Source organism: Sapajus apella, unplaced genomic scaffold (assembly GCF_009761245.1).
Source record: "Sapajus apella isolate SASKATOON/1434 unplaced genomic scaffold, GSC_monkey_1.0 scaffold76, whole genome shotgun sequence".
In the NCBI taxonomy this organism is placed as follows: Eukaryota; Metazoa; Chordata; class Mammalia; order Primates; family Cebidae; genus Sapajus; species Sapajus apella.
Window position 1 is genome coordinate 7,482,122 of NW_022437016.1, and position 24,229 is coordinate 7,506,350.

General features: G+C 48.4%; 1 protein-coding gene across 4 annotated transcripts in view; it reads left to right on the plus strand.

Moving 5' to 3' along the window:
• The window catches only part of MORN5 (MORN repeat containing 5), a 38,885-nt gene that overhangs the window by 8,811 nt on the left and 5,845 nt on the right, over positions 1–24,229 (plus strand). Inside the window, exons 3-5 of one of the 4 annotated variants that reach the window (XM_032251518.1) lie at positions 537–648; positions 6,241–6,372; positions 11,233–11,697. In XM_032251518.1, the coding sequence (XP_032107409.1) occupies positions 537–648; positions 6,241–6,372; positions 11,233–11,294 (306 nt within the window). In that variant the 3' untranslated portion in view covers positions 11,295–11,697. Of the gene's footprint in view, positions 1–536; positions 649–6,240; positions 6,373–11,232; positions 11,715–24,229 lie in introns of those variants that run through there. The other 3 variants (XM_032251521.1, XM_032251517.1, XM_032251520.1) reach the window with 3 other exon arrangements.

Genomic DNA, 24,229 nt, shown 5'->3' on the forward strand with positions numbered 1-24,229 from the left:
TCCAGGCCTTCAACGGATTGTGTGATGCCCACCCGCTTTGGTGAGGGTGGCACCTCTTTGCTCAGTCTACCAATTAAAATGTGAATCCCTTCCAGAAACGCCCTCACGGACACACCCAGAAATGTTTTACCAGCTATCTGGGTATCACTTTCCCTTAACCCAGTCAAGTTGTCACACAAAATCGACCATCACAGCCAGGCAGTCTGCTAAATGCTTCACGTGTGCTATCTCAATGATTTTTCAATCAACCCTATTTTGTGTACACCCTCATTAACTTACAAATGAGGACATGAAGGGCCAGAGAGAGTGGGTTATCTGCCCAAGTTCATCTGCCAAAGTGAGTTCACCTGCTTTGAGTGGCACGGACGGAGCCCAGCACTTACACCCATTCCCTCTCGTGGTCACAACCATAATTGTGACAGTTACCACTTCTTTACAGTGGCCATTAGAAAGCCCCCTCTTTCCTTGACATCCAAACCTCTTGGCCAAAAGCCTTCGGCTTCCTCAGACACACGTGTGTGCTCCTTGTCTTGCAGGGCACATACACCTTCGCAGATGGGCTGCACTATGATGAGAAGAACTGGCATTACTGCGATGGCTATGATCGGAGGTTTTTCACAGAGATTCGCAATGGCTTGAAGCCCGCAGGTACCCAAGCACCCACCCTTTCCTTCATCCTCAAAGAGGGAAGCTAAAGACAGTTTCAGAGAAGTGGACTATGGCCTACTGAAGTAACTTTTTTTGTTGTTTTTGTTTTTGTTTTTGCTTTTTGGTGCTATTAAGATGAAATGAACGTATTCTACTGACGTAACTTAAAGGGAAAGAGGAACTGAGCAGGCACAGAATACAAAAGAGCCAGTAAGGCCAATCCTCACATCTCAGCTCCACTGTGCTAGCCAGAGGACCATGAGCAAGGGACTTTACCTACTGCACCTCAGTTTCTCCCCTTCAAAATGGGGTCAATCGGCTGGGTGCGATAACTCATGCCTGCAATCCCAGCACTTTCAGATGCCAGATCAGGACTTCCAGATCAGCGGGCCAACATGGTGAAACCCCATCTCTACTAAAAATGCAAAAACAAACTGGGTGTGGTGGCATGCCTGTAATCCCAGCTACTTGGGAGGCTGAGGCATGAGAATCGTTTGAACTCAGGAGGTTTCAGTAAGCTGAGATCGCGTCACTGCACTCCAGCCTGGGTGACAGAGTGAAACTCTGGTCTTGAAAAAAAAAAAAGAGATTAAAATGGGGTCAGTAGCATCATCTGTCTCCCAAGATTGTTGTAAATAAGATAATTCATGTCAGGTGTTTAAAACAGTGCCTTTAATGCATGCAGGTACACATATGATACAATAAAATACACATATGATAAAATACATATCAGTTATTCTTATTTGTAGTACCTACTGTAACCATAAATTATGTAAATATTTTAAAAAGAAAGAAGTAAAGGCAAAGGCAGTACTGACAGAGCATGTGCTTTGTGTATCAGGTGCTGGGGAGGCTCTCTGTAATCTCTGTCTCCCTAGTGTCCAGATGACCCAGTGAGCCTTCCTAGTCCCATGTCACTCCAAGTTGAGGCTGTGGAGTCCAGATACAGTTTCCAGTGGCAGAGCTCACACTGGAGACCCAGTCTTCCTCTCTGAGATCCCCTGTATCATGTGTCCTTTCTGCAAAACACCGTGTTCCATTACGGAGGGCTACATTTGGGCCACTTGTCTGGATTCAGAGACTGGCACCTTAAAAGGCTCATCTGAGTGTTTCTGGGATGTGTTTGAGATAAGGGAACCTCAAGAAGAGTGTAGTTTTTGGCACAGTGGAAATAATGTATCCAAAATGACAGATGGGAAAACAACTCTGTATACCATAAAAACAATCCCAACTTGGGTTATGAGAGACCATGTGCTATAGTTGGCAGAGCATGGAGCCAGAAAGCGTGGGTTTGAGCCCTAGCATTCCCTGTCAATAGCTGGATGAGCCTGCGCAAGTCAACCTCCATCAGGGCAGAAGTCTCCAGGAAGTCCCCAGGCACTGGAGTCAGGCAGACCGGAGCTCAAACCCCCAACTCCTTCCCTTCCCGGCTTCATGACCTGAGTCAGTTAATTGACCAGGTGAGCCACCTTCTCTCCCTTTGCCCTCCTGACACTTCCTCTGCTATTCTCCTCCTATCCCCAGTCTTCTTTGCCAATACCTCCTCAACTTCCCCCCACCCCATTATTCATGTTGAGGTTCCCGGGGCTCTCTAGCTTAGGCACTGTTTCGTTATCATTCTATACACTCTTCCTGAACAAGCTGATACACTTCTAAGCCTTCAACTACCATCAGCTTCTAAATTGAAATCAGAATCCCTGAGCCTCAGATCCCTGCAGCCAGCTTCCCTGACACCTGTATTGGTCATTCCCCAACTTCTCTGCACTGAATTCATTGTCACTCCCACCGTGATGGCTGCCTCCCTGAATGTGGCATGCCTATCCACCTAGGCAAGCCTAATCCTCCCTTCCCTCGTCCCCTAAGTGCAATCGATCACTGGGCCCTAAGGATTTTACCTCTGAAATGTATTCTTTCATTTGTTTATTCAACAAATATTTATTGAGCACTTCCACGTGCCAGTCAGCGTTCTCTTCATAGTCTCTCTGCCACTGCCCTGTTCCAGCCCTCCATCATCGCTCCCCTTGATGACCTGACTTCCCACTTGACCCCCTTGAGGTCATTTTCCATTCTGCAGCCACTTCCATCTTTATTTATTCTATTTATTTATTTATTTATTTATTTATTTGAGACAGTGTCTTGCTCTGTTGCCCGGGCTGGAGTGCAGTGGTGAGATCATAGCTCACTGTAACTTTGAACTTCTGGGCTCAAGCCATCCTCCTGCCAAGAGATCTGGCTTCCTAAGTAGCTGGGACTATAGGCATGCACCACCACTCCTGGTGAATTTTATTTTTCTTGAGTTTCTTATAGAGATGGGGTCTTGCCATGTTGCCCAGGCTCGTCTAGAACTCCTGGCCTCAAGCAATCCTCCCTCCTCAACCTGGGATTACAGGTGTGAGTCACCATGCCTGGCCACTTACATCCTTTAAAATGTGAATCTGATTGCCCCCTGATCCCAACACCCTTGAGTGCCTCCTATGCCCTCAAAATAAGGTTTCAAATTATCAGAAATGCTGACATTCCCTGGCCCCTGCTGATATCCCAGCCTAATCCTGGGCTACCCACCCTTCTCAGTTTTTCTCTGCCCCTCTTGCATGCTTGCTTTCTCTCCATTTCTCAAAGAGACCACACTTTTTCCTGCCATTCTCTCTGCCTGGAATACGTTGTTTTTTTTTTTTTTTTTTGAGACAGAGTCTTGCTCTGTTGCCCAGGCTGGAGTGCAGTGGTGTGATCTCAACTCACTGCAACCTCCGCCTCCTGGGTTCAAGTGATTCTTGTGCCTCAGCCTCCCTGAGTGGCTGGGATTATAAGCACCCACCACCACACCTGGCTAATTTTTGTTATTTTTAATAGAGACAGGGTTTTGCCATGTTGGCCAAGCTAGTTTTGAACTCCTGACCTCAGGTGATCCACCTGCCTTGGCCTCCCAAAGTGCTGGGATTACAGGCATGAGCCACCATTTCCAGCCTCTGCCTGGAATACTTTAACGCTCTCACTTTACCCAAATAACTCCTTCCCATCCTTCAGATCTCAGTTCCATGTCCTGAAGCTAGGACCCCCTTCCCTGAATTCCCACTCCAGGTAAGGTCTCCCTGGGGAATATCAAAGAGCAACTATAATCTCCCCCCAGGGCTTGGATCATGAGTTTTCAGCTCATCTTCCCAAGCCAGCTGTGAGCAACATGAGGGCAGGGCCCTAGCATATTGCCTGGTGTGCATTAAAGAATTATTGTCAAACAGGGATAATGATATCGACATCACAGTGCAGGGTGAAGTATGCGCACAGGGGAGTTAAGGCAATGACATTAAGAAACATTTCCTAAGCTCCTACTGTATGTCAGACACTGGCTGGCCCCAGGGAGACCCAGAGCTGAAAGGACATCATCTCTTCCTTCAAAAAGCTGCCAATCTGGCTGCAACTTTGGAACCTTGCAAATCGCTCCTCCCCAATTACTTATGATGGGAGGCCTGGACTTTGTCATGGGCTGTTCACCCCAATTAAGGCTGTAGGCAAAAAGCCCTCAGCCTTAGGCCTCTGCTTTCACACATTGGCTGGTTTTGCCAAAGCTGAGCCTCTGCCAGTCTCAAAGGCACTGTCATGGCTTTCCCCAAACCTGCCTGGCTCTCCCCTTCCCCTCCAGTGACCCTCAGCAGAGCAGCTCGATTCTAAGTAGATACTTCCTTCCCTTGTCACTCCACACTTTGCCTCTTGGGGCTGGCATTGTTAGGGCAACTCGCCCTGCCTGCAAGGCAAAGTGAGGGTTAAAAGTGTCCTGTGGCCAGGCATGGTGGCATGTGCCTGTAGTCCCAGCTACTTGGGAGGCTGAGGTGGGAGGATCACTTGAGCCCAGGAGTTCTGAGCTGTAGTGCACTATGCCGATCAGGAGTCTGCACTAAGTTTGGCATCAATATGGTGACCTCCCGGGAGTGGGGAACCACCAGCTTGCCTAAAGAGAGATGAACTGGCACAGGCTGGAAACCGAGCAGGTCAAAACTTCCTGTGCTGATCACTAGTGGGATCACACTTGTGAACAGCCACTGCTCTCCAGCCTGGGCAACATAGCAAGACCTCATCTCCTAACAAAAAAAAAAAAAAAAAAAAAGTATCCTGCGACCTCTTTGAGCATCCATGAGATGGGCATTGGCATGAGGCTTCAGTGAGAGAATGGCTGTAAAGTGCTTGACATGGAGTCAGTGTTCAGTCAACATTAGCCAGTACACATGGGGTTAGGGTCAGGGTCAGGGTCAGTGTCAGGTCTGGGGATAGGTATGTCATTAATCAACACAAGAGCACCTACTAGCTGGCTGCAGTGGCTCATGCTGGTAATCCCAGCACTCTGGGAGGCCAAGGCGGGTGGATCACCTGAGGTTGGGAGTTCAAGACCAGTCTCACCAACATCAAGAAACCCTGTCTCTACTAAAAAAATATACAAAATTAGCTGGGTGTGGCGGCACATGCCTGTCATCCCAGCTACTCGGGAGGCTGAGGCAGAAGAATCGCCTGAATCCAGGAGGCAGAGGTTGCAGTAAGCTGAGATCGTACCATTGCACTCCAGCCTGGGCAACAAGGGCGAAACTCCATCTAAAAAAAAAAAAAAAGAGCACCTACTGTGTGCAAGACACTGAATTGTGGACATGGTGCTGTGAGCTCAGTGGGCATCCAGCCCTCAGTCCAGAGAACAAGGAATTATAGGAACTAAGTTAGAAGGAACCTCAGAAGTTTTTTATTCCAACCTCTCCCTTTACCTGAGCCATGGTATTTCAAGATACACACACATAAGGTGCATGACCTAAAAGGTGCACTCACTCTTCTTTCCCTCCCAGAGATCCCAGTGTCCCTGGTCCTGTGGCTGCACCTAGGCTCTCTCCTCCCCTGACATTGGCAGCTGAACATACAGGTTCCGGAGCTGGACTGCTTCCTAGCTGGATAACCTTGGGAAAGTTACTTTAACTTCTCTGAGCCTTAGTTTTCTTATCTGTAAAATGGGGCTGCAGAGTTGCTCACAGGATTAAATAAAATAGGAGCGCAATGCCTGGCACATAATAAACATTCAATAAGTGGCAGCCACCATGGTAATTTGGGTGAGAGTCAAGGTTCTTCACCACCTACCTACCCCTTGTCCACCTGATCCATTTTTTTAGTGCTGTTCTCCTTCACATGTGCTCTGCTCTACAAGGTTTCCAGAGTGGGGCCTAAGGATCCATGCCTCTGGCCTCTGCCCATGCTTTGAATGCCGCCCATCTTCTGGACATGATGCTCTCCTACCCATCTGTCAACTCTGACCCATCCTTAGGGTCTGTCTGGCTTTAGAACCTGTGCCCTTTGTCATGGTATCCCAAGAAATGGAGGAGAATGGGGTCAAAGGAAGAAGAAGACAGAGGGTCTAGTTCCCAAGACCCTGTTCCATAGAGCCATTTTTCAGAAAGTTCCTTTGGGGCACTGTTTCTGCTGGGTTTGCTCCTTGCCCTGAGTAGGGGGTATTTAAGTTCAACAATGGAGCCAGATAGTCACATGAGCCACCAGTGGACCTTATGGGAGCATTGGGTTTGGATTTGGCCTTGATGGTGAACTAATTGCCCATTGTGTTCTTTCAAGGTATGGCTCAACTCACCAATATGGACCCACCTAGAAAAGTCCCCAAAGGCTGGTATGATTGTGGAGACGGCTTCTATAACCCGGTCACGAGGGTAATCAAGGACTATAGGAACCGCTTTCTGAGAAACGCAGGTAGGTTTCTCCCAACACTGCAGCTCGTTTTTCTCTTCACCCACATATAAGTATGCGCATCTGCATGTACAAATTATGCATGCACTTGATGAGAAAGAAGCTTTTGCTGATAAAAGACAAAAATTGATTACCTGAATTTTTTGGACTTCTCGTGGCTGGCAAATCTGTACCTAGTCCTAGAGTGAAGTTGAAGGACATTTGTGGTCTAGCTGTGATGGCACATAAAGTCACACTGAAAGGATTAAGGTACTTATTTTTGCGTACATTCCTTCTATTTAAATGGGCACCTACTGTATGCTAGACACCGTGCGTGGTGATGGGGGAAAAGCGAGCAAAGCTGGACAGTCTACCTTCTTTGTGGAGCTTGCATTCTAAAGGTGGCAGAGAAGAACCGTAAACAGTTAATTGCATCATGGGACAAACACAATGAAGGGAAAAACAGTGGGGAAGGGAAAGTAGGAGCCCCAGAGAGGTGGGACAGATGCTGTCGGAGCACAAAGAAGGGGCATCACATCCTGAAGCGGTAAGTCAGGGAAGGTTTCAAGGAGGAAATGACTTCTAAGCTGAGACCCAAAGAGAAACTGGAAGTTGATCTCAAGGCTTGGGGAGATGGTTTCCCAGCGAGAGGAAATGGCACAGGCAGCAGCCTGGAGGGGAGTGATCCCTTGAGGTCCAAGAAGGTTGGTTAGTCCTTTAGCCGGGGAAGTAGGTATCTTGGAGAATCCAGAACCTCAGTTTGGTGAGTCAACACAAGGCTGATCAGACTGAGAAGAACCCATTGACAGTGACCACACTCACAGGAGATCAATATACAAAATAATAGAAACATTTTCCTTGAGTGCAGCGATTCCTAGCCTTTCCCTTTTCTGGAGTCACACTCCCACTAGGAATATCAAAAGATATGGACCCTCTTGCCAGAAAAATGTTCATGCATGCACACATGTACACACACATGCATGCACACACACACATTTTGCAGATAGTCTTAAGGGATGGATGGTACCTCTAAAGACCTAGGTCACCGGGCGCAGTGGCTCAAGCCTGTAATCCCAGCACTTTGGGAGGCCGAGGCGGGTGGATCACGAGGTCAAGAGATCGAGACCATCCTGGTCAACATGGTGAAACCCCGTCTCTACTAAAAATACAAAAAAATTAGCTGGGCATGGTGGTGCGTGCCTGTAATCCCAGCTACTCAGGAGGCTGAGGCAGGAGAATTGCCTGAACCCAGGAGGCGGAGGTTGCGGTGAGCCGAGATCGCGCCATTGCACTCCAGCCTGGGTAACATGAGTGAAACTCCATCTCAAAAAAAAAAAAAAAAAAAAAAAAGACCTCGGTCAAGAAACCTTGCTCTATAATGAGAAAGAAACTGCCAGGTAGACCAGAACGTCTGCGGTGGTGAATGAGAGCATCCTCTCCCTACAGGGAAATTTACTCAGTAAGTCAGCGATGGCCAGAAAGGTGCCTTGTGGGGTGGGAATAAGAGCAAGGAGTCTGGCGCAGTGGCTCATGCCTGTAATCCCAGCACTTTGGGAGGCTGAGGTGGGTGGATCACCAGGTCACGAGATGAAGACCATCCTGGCCAACATGGTGAAACCCCATCTCTACTGAAAATACGAAAATTAGCTGGGCATGGTGGCATGCGCCTATAGTCCCAGCTACTTAGGAGTCTGAGGCAGGAGAATCGCTTAAACCTGGGAGGCGGAGGTTGCAGTGAGTCAAGATTGTGTCACTGCACTGCAGCCTGGAGACAGAGTGTGAGACTCAGTTTCAAAAAAAAAGGGCAAGGAGAATTGTCAGCTGATCCTGTGACTGGAATCCTGGAGCTGAGCTGCCCCTAACCCACTGGATTTTACTGGAGGAACATGGCAATGCTCACGCTCCAAGTCCCCCGCTCACATTTTCTCAATGACTTCCCTTTTCCATTTGCACAATGCACTACTCCGTAGCACACTAACTCTGCTCGGTGCTCATAAGTTCACCATGAAGTTTCTCAGTCAAATAAGACAAGGAGAAGTTGCCCGAAAGAATGCTAACCAGGCTTATTTACTGCAGAACTTCTCAGGGCCTTCAATATGCTAATATACTTTGTGCTTTTCCTTCATGGCACTTATTTCAACATAATTAAATATAATTATTTGCCTAATCTGTATCTCTCCCACTAGACTGTAAGATCGTGTGAGAAAGAACTCTGCATTATATTTACTTGTATCAGTAGGAGTTCAGTTAGAAAAACGGAATTTGCCAGCACAGTGGCTCACACCTGTAATTTCAGCACTTTGGGAGTCCAAGGCAGGTGGATCACAAGGTCAAGAGATTGAGACCATCCTGGCTAACACAGTGAAACCCTGTCTCTAGCAAAAATACAAAAAACTGGACAGGCATGGTGGCATGTGCCTGTAGACCTAGCTACTCAGGAGGCTGAGGCAGGAGCATTGCTTCAACCTGGGAGGCAGAGGCTGTAGTCAGCCAAGATCGCACCACTGCACTCCAGCCTGAGTGACAGAGCGAGACTCCATCTCAAAAATAAATAAATAAATAATAGAAGAAAAATGGAAATAATTTAATATCAGGAAATTGGTGGCTACCAGGGAACTGGAAAAGCAAAGGAAGACATTGAGGTAACAGAGAACTGAAGGATGCAGCCACCCCTCAAGGACTAGGGACAAAAGGAAGAGATTAGGTTGTGAGAACCTAGGAGGTTAACAGAGGGAACCCCCAGGACCTGCCACCCAGACCCCTGAGCAGAGGGCAGCTGGGGCTGGCTCCTGGGAGCTCAGAGCATGGCTCCTGCAGAGCTGGGACCCAGACCTCTGGCGGCGGGGAGCACTGCCCAGTGGAACCTCTAAGAGAGAGAGGAAGCCGATTCTAGGAGTGTGGGAAAAACTGGAAACTGGAAGTGCAGTGACACTGCTGAGATGCCCCTGGCATGAACAACAAGGACAACAGAAAGGAGCAAGACTTTGTCTGCCTACAGCCCCTAACAAGGAGCCGGCTGGTAAAACTAACATTCAAACAGTTCTGGTCCCAGCATTGCCAAGTTGAGTATAGAAGGGTCACTTTGGGGCTGAGAGTCAGTAGCTTTTTTTTTTTTTTTTTGAGGTGGAGTTTCATTCTTGCTGCCCAGGCTGGAGTGCAATGGCGGGATCTCGGCTCACTGCAACCTCTGCCTTGTGGTTCAAGTGATTCTCCTGCCTCAGCCTCCCAAGTAGTGGGATTACAGCATGTGCCACCATGCCCAGCTAATTTTTGTATTTTTAGTAGAGATGGGGTTTTGCCATGTTGGCCAGGCTGGCCTTGAACTCTGACCTCAGGTGATCCACCCACTTCAGCCTCCCAAAGTGCTAGGATTACAGGCGTGAGCCACTGTGCTTGGTCTCTTTTGTTTTTTGTTTGTTTGTTTTTGAGACAGAGTCTCACTCTGTCACCCAGGCTGGAGAGCCATGGTGCAGCCTTAGCTCATGGCAAGCTCCGCCTCTCAGTCAGCCTGTCCATTTCTTCTGTTTCACACTCCACTGCTGTGTCTGGGTTGGGCTTCCCTCCTCTGTGCTTTCCAAATGTGTATATAGATGAATAAATGGAAAGATAGATGACATAGACACAGATATACATGCACATACAAGCAAGGAGAAAAAACTGTATCACTTCTATAGTTCTCTTTCTGTAACTGGTCATGAGGCTGTAGTTAATATTTATAAATTCCTTCTTCCATTATTCATCCCATGTTCCATTGGCCTTCAGCCCACCCTTCCATTGGCCTGGCTTTTTACCTAGCAGAGTGATCAAAACCTTCATTCCTGAAGGGTCCATACCCTTAGTGATCCTGCCTTTGTTGGTTATGTAGTTTGTTGGGTTCGTTTTTTATTAATTTTTACTATGGTCACCAGAAGTACCAAGAGATACCCTGGAGAACTGCTGGTTTCCAAACAGCATTCCCTTTCTTCTAAGGGATGGCAGAATTGTCTTCTATACCCAGTCTTCTCTCAGGGGCCAGGAGAAACTGGTGGCAACATGGATCATAACATCATAGAGCTGCTGCCAGAGAACTCAGTAGGGACACTTTACCCTGGAGTCTGGTAGGCCAAGGAGGTTTCCTGGAAAAATGAAGATCTACTCTATAACCTAAAAAAGAGCTGACAAACGCAGCAGGGTTGGTAAGAGTGTTAAAGGCAGAGGGGACAGTATGATCACCGTTGGGAGAGGACATGTCATATCTAGGGAGCTCCAAGTAGTTCAGGAGCATGAACTAACAGTATAAAAGGGGACGAAGAGCAAGAGAGGAAGCCCGAGAGGTGGGCAGGGTGAGGGCAAAGATTATGGGTGTCTTTTACCCTAAGGCAGGGGGGAGCAAGGGAAGGCTCTAGGCAGGTAGCATCCTAACTTATTTGTTCTCTAGAAAGACTTCTTTGATTACATATAGAGAAGAGGCCAAAGGAGGTAAGATTAGGTAGGAGAGCCTTCTGGTAAGATGGTGGGAGAGAGGAGCACGCCAAGGACCATGGGCTCAGGGTGATGGGGTAGGTGACCTGGGTTCCTGGTCCTGGCCCCGGCTCTCGGGCTGCCTGCTGGATGACCCTGGGCCAATGCCTGCCCTCTCTGGGCCCCTTTCTCTTTCTCCGTAAAACGAGAGAGTTGAGCTGGATAATTTCTAGGGCCTTTCCTCTTAAGTAAGAGTCTATGACGGAGGAGAAAGGTAGCCAAGGAGTATTTTGGTCCTAATATTATAGGACAGATGAAGTTCGGAGTGTCCTGAGAAACCACTAAAAAGGAGTCTCTGTTTGTGGCCACCTAGTCATTACCCCTGACTCACCTCACCCTGCGAGGGACTGATTCAGGCTCCTGTCCCTCTTCTGTTTTCGCCAGGGACCTCTCTCCGCTGCATTCCAATCTGCCCCCACAAACAGTGCTTCCTGTTGGCATCCTGAAGGCGCAGGCTGCTGGGCCTCCGGACCTGAGATGGGTGACTGAGGCCATCCCAGAGTAAACACAAGGGCCTCAGCCACTGCTATTATGAAGCACATGCCACCTGGGTGGGTCAGAGCTGGAATGCTTATTGTACAGCAGGTCACGGGCTGGGCCACCGGAAGAAGAGTCACCTTTGCTGTGAGATTTTAAATCCATCCTTCCATGTATCAAAATTTTTTGAAGCCAGGCTTTGGGGTTCAGGGCAGGCAACATAGTCTAACAATAGCTCTCAAACCTTTGATCCACAGTAAGGAATGTTTTACATCATGATCCAGAACATACACACGTGCATACGTGATGTATTTTGTACATGCAACATTCTATGATATTTTCATTTCTTTTTTTTTTTTTTTTGAGATGGAGTCTCACTCTGTCACCTAGGCTGGAGTGCAGTGGTGTGATCTCAGCTCGCTGCAACCTCTGACTCCCAGGTTCAAGCAATTTTCCTGTGTCAGTCTCCCGAGTAGCTGAGACTACAGGCATGCACCATCACACCCAGCTAATTTTTGTATTTTTGGTAGAGACAGGGTTTCACCATGTTGGCCAGGCTGGTCTTGACCTCCTGACCTCAGGTGATCCACCTGCCTGGGCCTCCCAAAGTGCCGGGATTATAGGTGTGAGCCACTGTGCTTGACCTGATATTTTCTATTCTATTTATTTTTTTAAATGCTGGTTGCTAGGCACTAAATTGATTTCACAACCTTCTCAAGGGTGGGACCAGTTGTTGGTAGACCATTGTTCTAGGAGCCTTTGCTGATCATCTCTTCTGTCCCCGACTCCACTGCTGTATCTGGGTTGGGCGTCCCTCCTCTGTGCTTTCTAAGCCTACCTCATAGCATGTAGCCCTGGAAAGCAGAAGTATCTTTATTAGCCTATCTCTCCCACTAGTCTGGGAACAGCTTGAGGGAACGGACCTTGTGACTATGTCTGATTCATCACTGTGTCCCCAGCATCTCATACAGGCCTCATGAGTTGGAGCTGATTAAATGTCTGTAAAAGACAAAGCAGGCAGGCAAGCAGGCAGGCAGAGCACCTGCTCCCAGGTCCCTCGTATTATTCAAATAATTATACCAAATTCAATACCTGGCACATGATAGACAACTTATAATTTTGAATAATAAAAACAATCCATTATATTTCTATGCACATCAAGTTTTGAAAGCAGTTTAACATCTGTCAGAGGTCTCAACCCAGTGGCTCTCAGGACAAATCTGGTTGCAATTTTTGTCTGGTTGGTCCAATTCTTGAAGTTACTTGGGTTTGAGCACCTAGGTGGGACCATGCACTGCCCAGATCCCTACCACTCCCTGCTGTGTGACCCTAGCAGCATCCGTCATTTCTGGTGCCCACCTTAAAGCCTTTGAGCTCATGGGCCTCGCATCTCATAAACTTCTCACACATCCAGTGAGCTGAGAACGGGCTCATCCTGAGATTGGGAAACAAGTTCTTGGAATGATGAATGACAGACTTGTGATGGTGAAGCTTAAATGCAAACCCACTCCCATCTAACCACAGCCCAGCGGTCACTCTGCTGCACCCTACTGCTGCTTACCCTGAGACCATAAAGCCATAAATGATAGCAACTGTAGACAGTTATTATACGTTCTAATCAATACTGCAAAAACAAAACAGAAGAGAGACTGAGTTAGGATCTCTTGCCCCACAGAGGCCGGAGAGCTGGGAGAGGTGAGAGAGACAGCACGGCGTGGTGGTGAAAAGCCTGGCCTGGAATCCATGCCTCAGGCTGGCCTCCAGTCCTGGATCTTCACTGACCAGCTCTGTGATCATGAGGTTGTTTTTCCCCTTGAAGCCTCTGTCTCTTCATCTGTAGAAGGGGCATTGTGGTAGTACCTACTGGAGAAATTACGGTTAGAAAAAAATGAGATTGACTATTCAAAATACATCAGACAGCACCTGGCCCAAGACAGGTGTCCTGTAATTAGTAACTGTGGCTGTTATCATTACGATAATTATTGACTCAGGTCGGAGAGAAAGGAGTTAGACCCTGGGATTTGTTAAGCTTTCTTTAAGTGCCTGAGAGGAGTCTCTAGGGCGACAGATGGGCCTGGATATGCTGTGTTTCTGCCTCAAGAGTTTTACTTGGAAAATGAGGTGCTGCTGAAACTTTGGGATCTGCAAATCCTTGGTTATGGCACTCAGAACCCCAGCCTAACTTTGAAAGTCCATGTTCCATCCTGCTGTCTTTTCCGCCCCATGTTCTAGTCCGACAGGACCAGCTGGCATCCGTTGATAAACACACCAGCACTTCCTATTGCCTATTCTCACCTTGTCTCTCCCCCAGCGCAGAATGCCTTTCCCTCTTTTCTCCACCCATCTCAGTCCTCCTCGTCTCTCAATGCCTAGCACATAACAGAAGGCCAGGAAGATTTGCCTGTACCCCTCAAAGGAGGGCACATGGCTTCGCCTGTGTATCCACAGCTTGGGGAGACAAGCTGGGAAAGGAATGCTTATTGTGGAGGATACTTGCCAGCCTCTGTGCCAAGCACCTTAACAGCTTACCTTGGCCAGGGGCGATGGCTCACACCTGTAATCCCAGAGCTTTGGGAGGCCATGGCGGGCGGATCACCTGAGGTCAGGAGTTCAAGAACAGCCTGGTCAACATGGTAAAACCCGTCTCTTCTAAAAATACAAAAGTTAGCTGGGTGTGGTGGCGCACAACTGTAGTCCCAGCTACTCAGGAGGCTGAGGCAGAATTCCTTGAACCTGGGAGATGGAGGTTGCAGTGAACTGAGATGGCACCACTGCACTCCAGCCTGGACATCAGAGTGAGATTTGATCTCAAAAAACAAACAAACAAACAACAACCACAAACAGTTTGCCTCATATGCTCTTCTCTGCCACCCCAAGTGGGTAATCTGCATGAGACATATTTTACAATTTGCAATGAAGACGCTTGGTCTCAGGTTAATAACTTGCTTGTGTCACTCAGCTAGTGACAGAGTCAGATTCAAACCCCAATCTTCCCAAAGCCTGTCCTGTTCATTCTTCTTGCCAGCTACGTGGTCCTGGTTTATTCCGTATTCATCTATCTCCTGTCTGGGTAGGAGCATGTGTGATTCATTGTTGTTCCTCCACCAAGCACAGTTCCTGGCACCCAGTGGGAGCTCACTAAGATTCCTAAGTGAATGAAAATGTCCATGCTAGAGCTTTAAAACAAAAACACCACAGTCCCCACAATCAGATGTTACTTTATTTGAAAAGCACTCCTTTATACACTGTGAGCTAATAAAGAAGCATTTGGAGCTATTTGGGTGAATGGCCTTTACTATGATGGGAAATTGGGAGATGAACTCTAGCCCTTCCCCCTCCTACACGTCCCTGTCGTTCCTCTTAGGAAGGGTAAGCTAGAGCCTCACTGGCAGTTTGTATGAGTATCTCTTTCATGTAGCTGTTGCTTGCCTCAATGTTACTAGTAGTAATCATTTGCAAAATAACTGTACCGCTAATCTTTACTCCCTCCTCCCAATTAATGATACCCCATGCGAGTGTCTCAGATGAAAGACACATTATTAATATTCAAAGAAAAAACCCTCGTAACCATTTTAACATATACAACTAACAATGAACTAAATTTGCTTTGTGGAAGACAGAGAGTGAGCATCCCAAATTAGTTTATGTAAAAGCTGAAATTCTTCCCCGAAAGGTCTCAGTACCATCCTCGAAGAATATCCTGATCATCAGAAATGCCGTCAAGATTCCCGCCAACATTATCCCCTTTGTTGTCTGAAATGTCGAATCAAGCACATCTGGCAAATGTCCTAGAGCTCACAAATCTTTCAAACAGCGTATAATTCCCAATGGTTAAAGAGATAACGCCACCGCTTAATCGTGCTGCTCTTCAAAATAGCACAAACTTTCCTTCAATCAGAAACAATGGCTTTGGCTTCTTAAAAATATCACACACCAGTGATTATTTGCAGAGAGGGCCCTTTTGCGTTTGAACCTGTGGGTTCCAGACAGAATTCAAAATCAAGACCACAAGCCTCATTTGAATGTACACTCCATTAAATGGATGACAGGAATAAGGGGTGTGAATTAGGGTGTGAAAAGTAACCTGGCTTATGTGACTCGGCTGCCACCACCAGAATAATGAGGAAGATGGCGATGATGGTGGCGGCCAGAGCTAACGATGACTGAGATTTTGCCACACACCAGACCCTCAGCTAAGGGGTAGGGAGTACTCCTGTGATCCCTGTTTGACAATGAGGAAACTGAGGCTCAGTGGGGTTAAAGAATTTCCCGCGGAAATTCTTTGGCAGGAGCCTGAATTCACACTCAGGCTTGATTGCCTCCCCAGGTTTCCCACTTCCCACTTCTGGCCAGCTCCAAGATCATCTTTTGAAAGAGGCATGGGAGGCCGGGCGCTGTCACTCATGCCTGTAATCCCAGCACTTTGGGAGGCCGAGGTGGGTGGATCACAAGGTCAAGAGATCGAGACCATCCTGGCCAACATGGTGAAACCCCATCCCTACTAAAATACAAAAATTAGCTGGATGTGGTAGCACGTGCCTGTAGTCCCAGCTGCTCAGGAGGCTGAGGCAGGAGAATTGCTTGAACCCAGGAGGCAGAGATTGCAGTGAGCCGAGATCATACCACTGCACTCCAGCCTGGAGCCTGGTGACAGAGCAAGATTCTATCTTAAAAAAAAAAAAAAAAGAAAGAAAAAGGCACAGGTGAAAAGCTCCCAGACAGGGAGTTTATCTGCTCCCCACCCAGCTTTAGAGAAGGGTAAAATCTAAGCTGCATAGTGAACACCTAGAGAAGAAAGACCACTTTTATCTTCTAAAGTTTCTCTGGCACTGCTTAGACAGTTAAAACTGGAAACATCCCCAGCGTCCAACACGAGAGGACATGTTAAACAACATATACTTTATTCTTACTATAGAATACAATGCCATCATTAAAAATGTCAGTGAAGAAATAGATCTGTTGATATATAAAGGTATCCATATACTGTTTCAGGTGATAAAGCAGGATAGTAATAACAGCCAGCATTTGCCAACTGCTTACTGTGTTCTAGGCACTGGTCTAAGCACTTTACATATATTTTATTTTATTTAATCTCCACAGTAACCACACAAAGTAGTTATCCTTGTTATTCCCACTTTACAGATGATGAAACTGAGGCAAGGTGAAATGCCTGCCCAAAGTCAAACTGATAGCAAATGGCAGAGCTGGAATTGGAAGCCAGGTCCAGTTGACTCCAAAGCAAAAGATAATGTTAGAGCTGACTTTGAATGAGAAATTGGAGTGTACAAGTGAAAGCAAGAAACAACCGAGGGCCTTCCTAGCAGCCCTGTATTTCATAGAGATATAAAAAGTACACATCCAAATAGTGTAAGGTTGCAGATGACTATTCCCAAGATAGTTTTCTGCCCACTTTCTTGCTCAAAAATTGGCCAATAAACGTGTTTCAATGCCACTGACAAACCAAGACTCCCCTCGTCTCGAAGCCTTAGCCTTCGTCTGACAGATGAGAAATCTGAGACCCAGAGAGGGCAAATCACGTGTCCAACCCCATATAGTCTGCCTGTGGTAGAGCCAGGGTCGGCACCCTGGTTTCTCACTGCTGTGCCGGAAATCCTCTGCAAACCCAGGCTACCTTGCCATAGTGCCTCCCTTGCAGTTTTTGCAAAATGGCCGAGTGAGACTCCCCCACAGTCCCCTCCTGCTGTCATCCCTCCAGCGAGACAAAAGGCAATTTACCGAAATGTTATAATCACCTGGAGGCTGGCACGCAGGGACATCCATGCTTTATCTGCAGTGTTGTTAGCAGCACTGTAATGAAGGCTTTGTGGAGGGATAATATGCTGTAACTGCCAAATGAAATGCCCTCACCAATCACACATGCCTGCCAGCAGACGGGCATTTGCTGTAAGCAAAATGGTAGGAAGGAAAGTTATGAGTATTGAACACCTCCACAGTGCCAGGGACTTACCACATCCCAGTTCTTTGAGGAATAGACCCTTATTCGTATTTGGCAGATGGGGAAACTGAGGCTCGGGGGTAAGTTATTTACTGATGAACAAGCAGGTAGTAAAGGGAGGAACCAGGATACGAACACAGGTCCCTCTGACACTGGAGGCCATGCTCTGAACTGACGAGATATGCTGTGGCCTTTTCTGAACCACGAACCTTTCTGAGAATCTAGGCCCAGCTGTGGACTTCTCCCCAGAGAAATACACTGGAATTCACAAACAGAAGTTTGCCTACAGAGGGCGGGATTGCTCACTTGGAAGCCATCCTTAGAGCCCCGTCAAGACCTTTGCTCTAGGAATAACAGCCTGCCCAGCTTGCCACCTCTCCCTGGACTGCAGGAATTGCCCATTGCCATCCTCTCTCCCCACCCCAATTCCAAAGGCCCTGGAAATTCCCCTTCCAGCCATGGTGCCCATCAGATTCTGGTAACAATACCTCCCCTTCCCCCCATCCCCATGGTAGCCTCCTGGAGGCATTTGAAGGACACAGCTTCCCCTTCCGTGGCTGGAGCCAACCCGAGCCAGCACAATAATGGTTTGTTTTGTCTCCTTTAATAGAAGTGAGTGGAAAGCCAGAGCCCATGGGGCAGGAACCTACTCTCTTCCTCAGCCCAGGCTCTGGAACTCAGGGCTGTTGACTGAAACCCCTCAGGTCCAGGAAGGCAGACAGGGCTACAGGCAGGGATTTAGAGCCAGCCAGATCTGCAAGCAGATCCCAGTTCTGCCACTCACCAGCTGTGAGACCTTGAGCTAGGCCCTTAACTTCTCTGAGCTTCAGTTTCTTCATCTGAAAAATGGGGACAGAAATAGACCTCCCTTCCAGGATTGTGGCCTGAAGTGAGATGACATGCATGACGTGAGATGGCGTCATCTCCAACAAGAACAGCAGCTGGCCCAGGTGAAGGCCTTGGTGCATGTTGGCAATCACAGTTGTGATCCTTTTACACCCAGGGTGAAAAGGCGGAAAGCAGGGGCCTCCTTAACTTCACATCCCAAAGGGAGGAGCCAGTGTTGCCATGGCAAACTGCACTCTGGCCTCCTCCCATCTGCTCTTGATTCTAGTTTCAAGACTGGCGTTTGGTTTTCTGATCTGTCTACCCAGCCCTGGGCATTCTGTTATGGATATGTCCCCATCATCCTCATCATTTCTTATGCACCTAGAGCCTTAAGCCTCCAAAGCTTACCCCAGACACAGGCCTTTGTCAAGGCCCTGCATCCACCAGGGTTTCATGTGGGGATCAGACCCTGTGCCTGGCCCCCACCAAAACCAGTACAGGGCTAGAGGGAACATATACATAAATAGACAGTCACAGGACCGGGTTGAGTGTTCTCTGGACAGAGGCCTGGGCCCCTTAGGGAGCCTCATGTTCAAAAGACTATAAGGAAATTCCCACCCCTCAAAATATAGTTTAGAAATCAAAATAACATAAACCATAAAAAAGCATAGGAAGCAGTCCAACACAATTCTATATTCCCTATGATGTTTAACTTTAAATATTAAATATGAGATTCTTTCCAGAAAACGGGGAGTGTCCCTGTTTCAGTGGTGCCAGGAGCTACACTCACTATGTGCTACACACACAGAAAAGAGCATCAGTGTGTCCCAAGCAGTCCAGATGGTGCCCTGGAAAAGGTGGAGTTTGGCTAGGTCTAAAAGGATGGTGAGTGGATTCTGCTGCATGGAAGGGAAGGAGCAGCATGGGCAAAGGCCAGAGAGATGCAGGGGTACAGGGTGCCCCAGATGGAGCAACTGAGAAGGCTTACGTGTTGGGGAATGGGGAAGGTGTCAAGGAGGCCTGACTCGGGCTGTGATGGGCAGACTGGACTTTGATGAGTATGGAGGAGTGGGTCTCAGCTGGACATTCAAGGCAGAGGGACCCAGTGTGGGCTGGAGAGATAGAGGTCAAGAGTTCAAGACCAGCTTGGCCACCATGTTGGTAGAGACCTGTCTCTACTAAAAATACAAAACTAGCCAGGCATAATGCAGGCACTTGTAATCGCAGCTACTCAGGAGGCTGAGACAGGAGAATCACTTGAACCCAGGAAACAGAGGTTGCAGTGAGCCAAGATCACTTACACTCCAGCCTGGGTGACAGAGCGAGACTCCATCTGAAAAAAAAAAAAAAAAAAAAAAAAAGGAAATTATTTCCACATATTAAAACAAAGTGTATCCACAGGAAATATAAATCCCACATTCAATATAAAAATGTTGCTGTTGCCTGGTAAACTGTTTCACGATGAGTCTTTAACAATTGGCCATGATTTCCTGAGAGTCATGCATGCTGGAGAATTCTCGAAAAATGAGGAAATGGAGCCTGCAAATGGATTTCAAGTGTAATAAAATTGTTTTGATTTCTAAATTTAATAATTAAGTCTGAATGCATTAATTATAACATTTATTAATTTCACTTTTGTAGTTTTTCTTTTTTTTCTATTAGAGCCAATCATCTTTTTCTAAGCCGTTTACATTTGAATAGGCCTTGAGAAGCCTGTGGGTGCTTGGCCCAGCCCTCCGCCCAGCCCAGAAGATGCTCTTGTATGGGGAAAAGCCAGAGCAGCCCCAAGGCCTCCCACCTCCCCACCCTGTGGCAGGCTCTGCCTAGGCAATGACTCCTCAGTCAATATTGACGATGCTGTGGCCTTGGCCTCTGGCCACCACCACTGCCAGCAAAGTTCAAAGCCTCTTTCTTGTCAGGAGTGGTGATGGGGATGCCTGAGCATTGCCACCCTCACTGTGGCGCTGCCGTGGCCCTGCCCCACCAGCTCACATAGCCTGCATTTGCACAGAGGGTGTGGCAGGGCGGTGGATGGGATTCATAGGTGCCCACAAGCTGGGGAGCCTGCTTTGCAGTGCACCCCCCATCCCAGCCTGGAGCTCTCTGAAGATGGGCCTAGATCCCCCAAAAGATGACAGCCCCTATAACAGAAGCTTCCTTCTCCCAGGGCCTGGCCCAGCCCTGTGCTCACTGCCACCCTGGCATTCACCATGAACCCTGGGCTGTCTCTGTGGGTTGGAAATGCCTCTGCCCTCTGCATGTGATGGAACAGACTGAGATTTTAGGGGCTCACATCTGCCACACTGAGGCAGTCACATGAGTCACACACCATGTGCACACCTTCCCTCTGCTGCAGCCACTCCCACACTCACACACACACACACATACACAATCTCTTCACGCTTATGCTGGTGTGAGAACAGTTGGATGGAAATATACACACCTGTGCCTGCGCACACACTGGCAACTTCACCAGCATAACTTGGGTGCCAGGCACACTGGGCCCTTCCCTCTGGCCTGATGGTGGGAATCGGGGCAAATCATCTCACCCCCCGTTTTCTCATCTTAAGTGGAAACAACCCCATCTCACTCACTGAGGAGACGGCGAGTGTGGCCCCCCACAAACACGCGGAGCTGGGCACCTCCTAAGTGGCCGGCCAGTGTGAGCTCTGCCGCTCTCCCAAGGCAGATGCTTTGTTTCATTTTGGTCTCCTCCCTTTCCTAGTCCCCACCCCAGCCCCCTCACTCACATAGGGTGGGAGCTGCATAGCAGCGGTGACTGCAGGTGTGCCCAGCCCAAAGGCGTGCCAAGAGCAGGCAGAGCCCAGCCTATGGGTGTGCGGTGACCCCAATCCGCCTGCTTGCCTTCCCTGGGCTCGCCTGCCCCGGCCTGCCCCGCTGCCTTTGAACAAAAAGTATTAGCTGAGCTGTGGCCCTTGATCTTCATGGCACTGATCCTTGTGTGAAGGCCTCCTCCTCCCACGGGCTCCCCCTCCATCCTGGCAGGGAACCAGAAGTCCTAGGGATGTCCTGAGCAAGTCCCTGAAAGACACTCCCTTATAGGAATCCAGTTTGGGAATGCAAGACCCATCGTAATGGTGATTGTAGCTTCCATTCCTGGGTGGCCACCGAGTGCTGTTCATCCGGGCCAGTCCTCACTCTGCCCTCTGCAGAAAGGCGGGTGAAACCTGCTGCAAAGACGAGGAGCCTGGCCCAGAGATGGGAGTGATGCGCCCCAAATCACCCAGCGAGTTGGTGGCTCAGCATCCAACCCAGGCCTGTTTGGCTGCAGGACTCCTGCCAACTCCTGTGTTATGACATGAGCCCTCAAGTCCCACCTTCCAAAGATAACTTCTGGCGTTTCTTTCGGTTTTTGGCCTTTCCTGTGTACCAAGTGCTATGCTAACCTTTTCTTTAGGAATGATCTCACTTGGTCCTCATGCAAACCTTCAAGGCAGGCATCATTATAGATGAGGAAATGAGACCCAGGGAGGCATGAGGCCACTGCTCAAGGTCTCTGAGCTAGTGGCACAGAGTTCTAACGCCCGCGCTCTTAACCATCATGCCACACTGCTAACCCTCTGCTCACCCTCTGAAGAGCTGATATTTCCTTGCAGTTGTTCTGAGACTTTCAGGGTCTCTTTTCCCCCCAGCTCTGCATGGACCTGCAGGCTGCACTAATGTCACCCGTGACGTGGACACGGCTCAGCAGGCCTGGCACAGCTGTGGCCTGTACAGGTCAGCTCCTCCCCACCTTCACTGAGAGGCAAGTCCCAGGCCAGCCAGGCTCTGAGCTTCCCGAGTGTGGTTAGTGCCAAGGTATGACCCCATGCAACCCAGCCTTTCCATGTGGTAGGGCTGCCCAATCTATTGCCTCAAGTCACAAAAGGAACCAGCAGCTGGCAGCCTTGGACTTGCCCTTGGCGTGCCTGCCTTGCCCTCTCAGCAGCTCCATTTGCCCAGGGTGGGGAAGAAATTCTTCCTCCTTTGTCAAAACCCCACAGGGTAAACCTATTACTTTTATATCCTCAAATTTACATTTCTTTATTCATTATTCACTATGTATTTATGAAATACTTTCTAATTGCCGGATCTGTGCTAGGCCCTGACGATCAAAAGTAAACGGGACAGGGCTGCCCCAGGATGGAGGGGGTCACCATGACCAACACTGTGACCTCGTCCCAGCTCAGGGAAGGCTGACATCCACGCAGGGTCTGTGGGGGTGGGAGACAGCCAAGGGGGCAGGAGGCCCAGCCCACACATTCATGGGGCTTTTAAGTGTGGATTGTGACACGACTGAAGGAGGACCCTGTTCATCAGACAACTTGAAATTCACACCCCCTTTCCTGACCATACTGCCTTCAGCAGACTGTGAACTTAAACTTTTTTGGGATAAATCCTAGAATAAAACACTCATACTACATTTGGTTGTTTGTGTTAAAAGTAGTCATTTGTCAGCCAGGCGCGGTGGCTCACGCCTATAATCCCAACACTTTGGGAGACCAAGGAGGGCAGATTGCAAGGTTAAGAGATAGAGACCATCCTGGCGAGCATGATGAAACCCCATCTCTACTAAAAATGCAAAAATTAGCTGGGCTTGGTGGCACACGCCTGTAGTCCCAGCTACTCAGGAGGCTGAGGCAGAAAAATCGCTTGAACCCGGGAGGTGGAAATTAGTGGGCCAAGATCGAAACACTGCACTCCAGCCTGGAGACAGAGCAAGACTCCGTCTCAAAGGAAAGAAAAGGTAGCAATTTGTCAAATGTAAATATTTAAACTATACTGCGATTGTTATCACCTTGTTCAGGCCTGTCTTCAATTTTATGTATACTGATACTACAAAATGGAAAGTACCTCGGGCCTCTGTTGTGCTCTGAGAGGCTCTGGAACAGCAGATGCAAAGGCACAGAGGCACTGGCGAGCATGCACATGTGGAATACTGCAATTCCTCCAGTGGCTGCATTTTAGTGTGAAGGGAGCTGCGAGGGAAGTGGGGAGGAAAGCAGGGGGACCAGGAGGCCTTGAAGGCCAGGCTGAGGAACGGGGAACCTTTTCAGGGAAGTTTTCCATTGGGGTAACTCATGGTCATAGTTGGGGTCTCTCTCTCAATAAGTTCCTTTTCTTCTCTATAAAAAGCCCAGTTCTCCTAATGACCTATGGGGGCAGGGCATGCAGGTGGCAGCAAGGTTACTTCCAAAGCTTCAGAACTGGAATAAAGACATCCTTCTGTCCCAAAGACAGACAGATCTAAACCTGGAGTGTACCTAGGTCCTGGCAGTGCTCTCTGCTGGCCTCAGTGCCATCTGTCCCAAGCATTGGCCAGGGCTGACCACAGGATTGAGCTTGCCAATTCATTCATTAACTCAAAACATATCAACTGAGAACCTACTATGTGCCAGATGCTCTCCTAAGCGCTAGGATATCATAATGAACCAGCAGGCAGGACTCCTGGTCTCACTGGAGCTTACCGTCTGGACGGGGAGGGAGACAACATGAACATAAACAAATGTATATGCAGGGAGTGGCTCATGCTATGGAGAAGCTAAAATGAAGACAAGATGGAGTGACTGAGAATGGAGGTGGTTAGATTAGGGTCATTGAGAAGGTGACATTTCAGTTGAGACCTGGATTCCAAGAAGGGGGTGCATAGGGAATATTTGTTGATGGCAACTGATACAGTCAGAATGAAAAAGGCTTATTCCAGACTTCATATGGGAGAGAATTTATTAAGCACCTACTGTATGCTGGGTCTAGTGGTCAACAAATCAGACATGGTCCCTGCACTGACAGCTTAGTCTAATGGGAGAGAAAAGCATTATATAAGAAAATATGCAGGCAGGGCGTGGTGGCTCACAGCTGTAATCCCAGCACTTTAAGAGGCCAAGGCAGGCGGATCACCTGACATCAAGAGTTTAAAATCAGCCTAGCCAACATGGTGAAACCCCGTCTCTACTAAAAACACAAAAATTAGTCAGGTGTGGTGGCAGGTGCCTGTAATCCCAGCTACTCAGGAGGCTGAGGCGGAAGAATCGCTTGAACCCAGGAGGTGGAGAATGCAGTGAGCCAAGATCGTGCCACTGCACTCCAGCCTGGGTAACAAGAGAAAAACTCCGTCTCAAA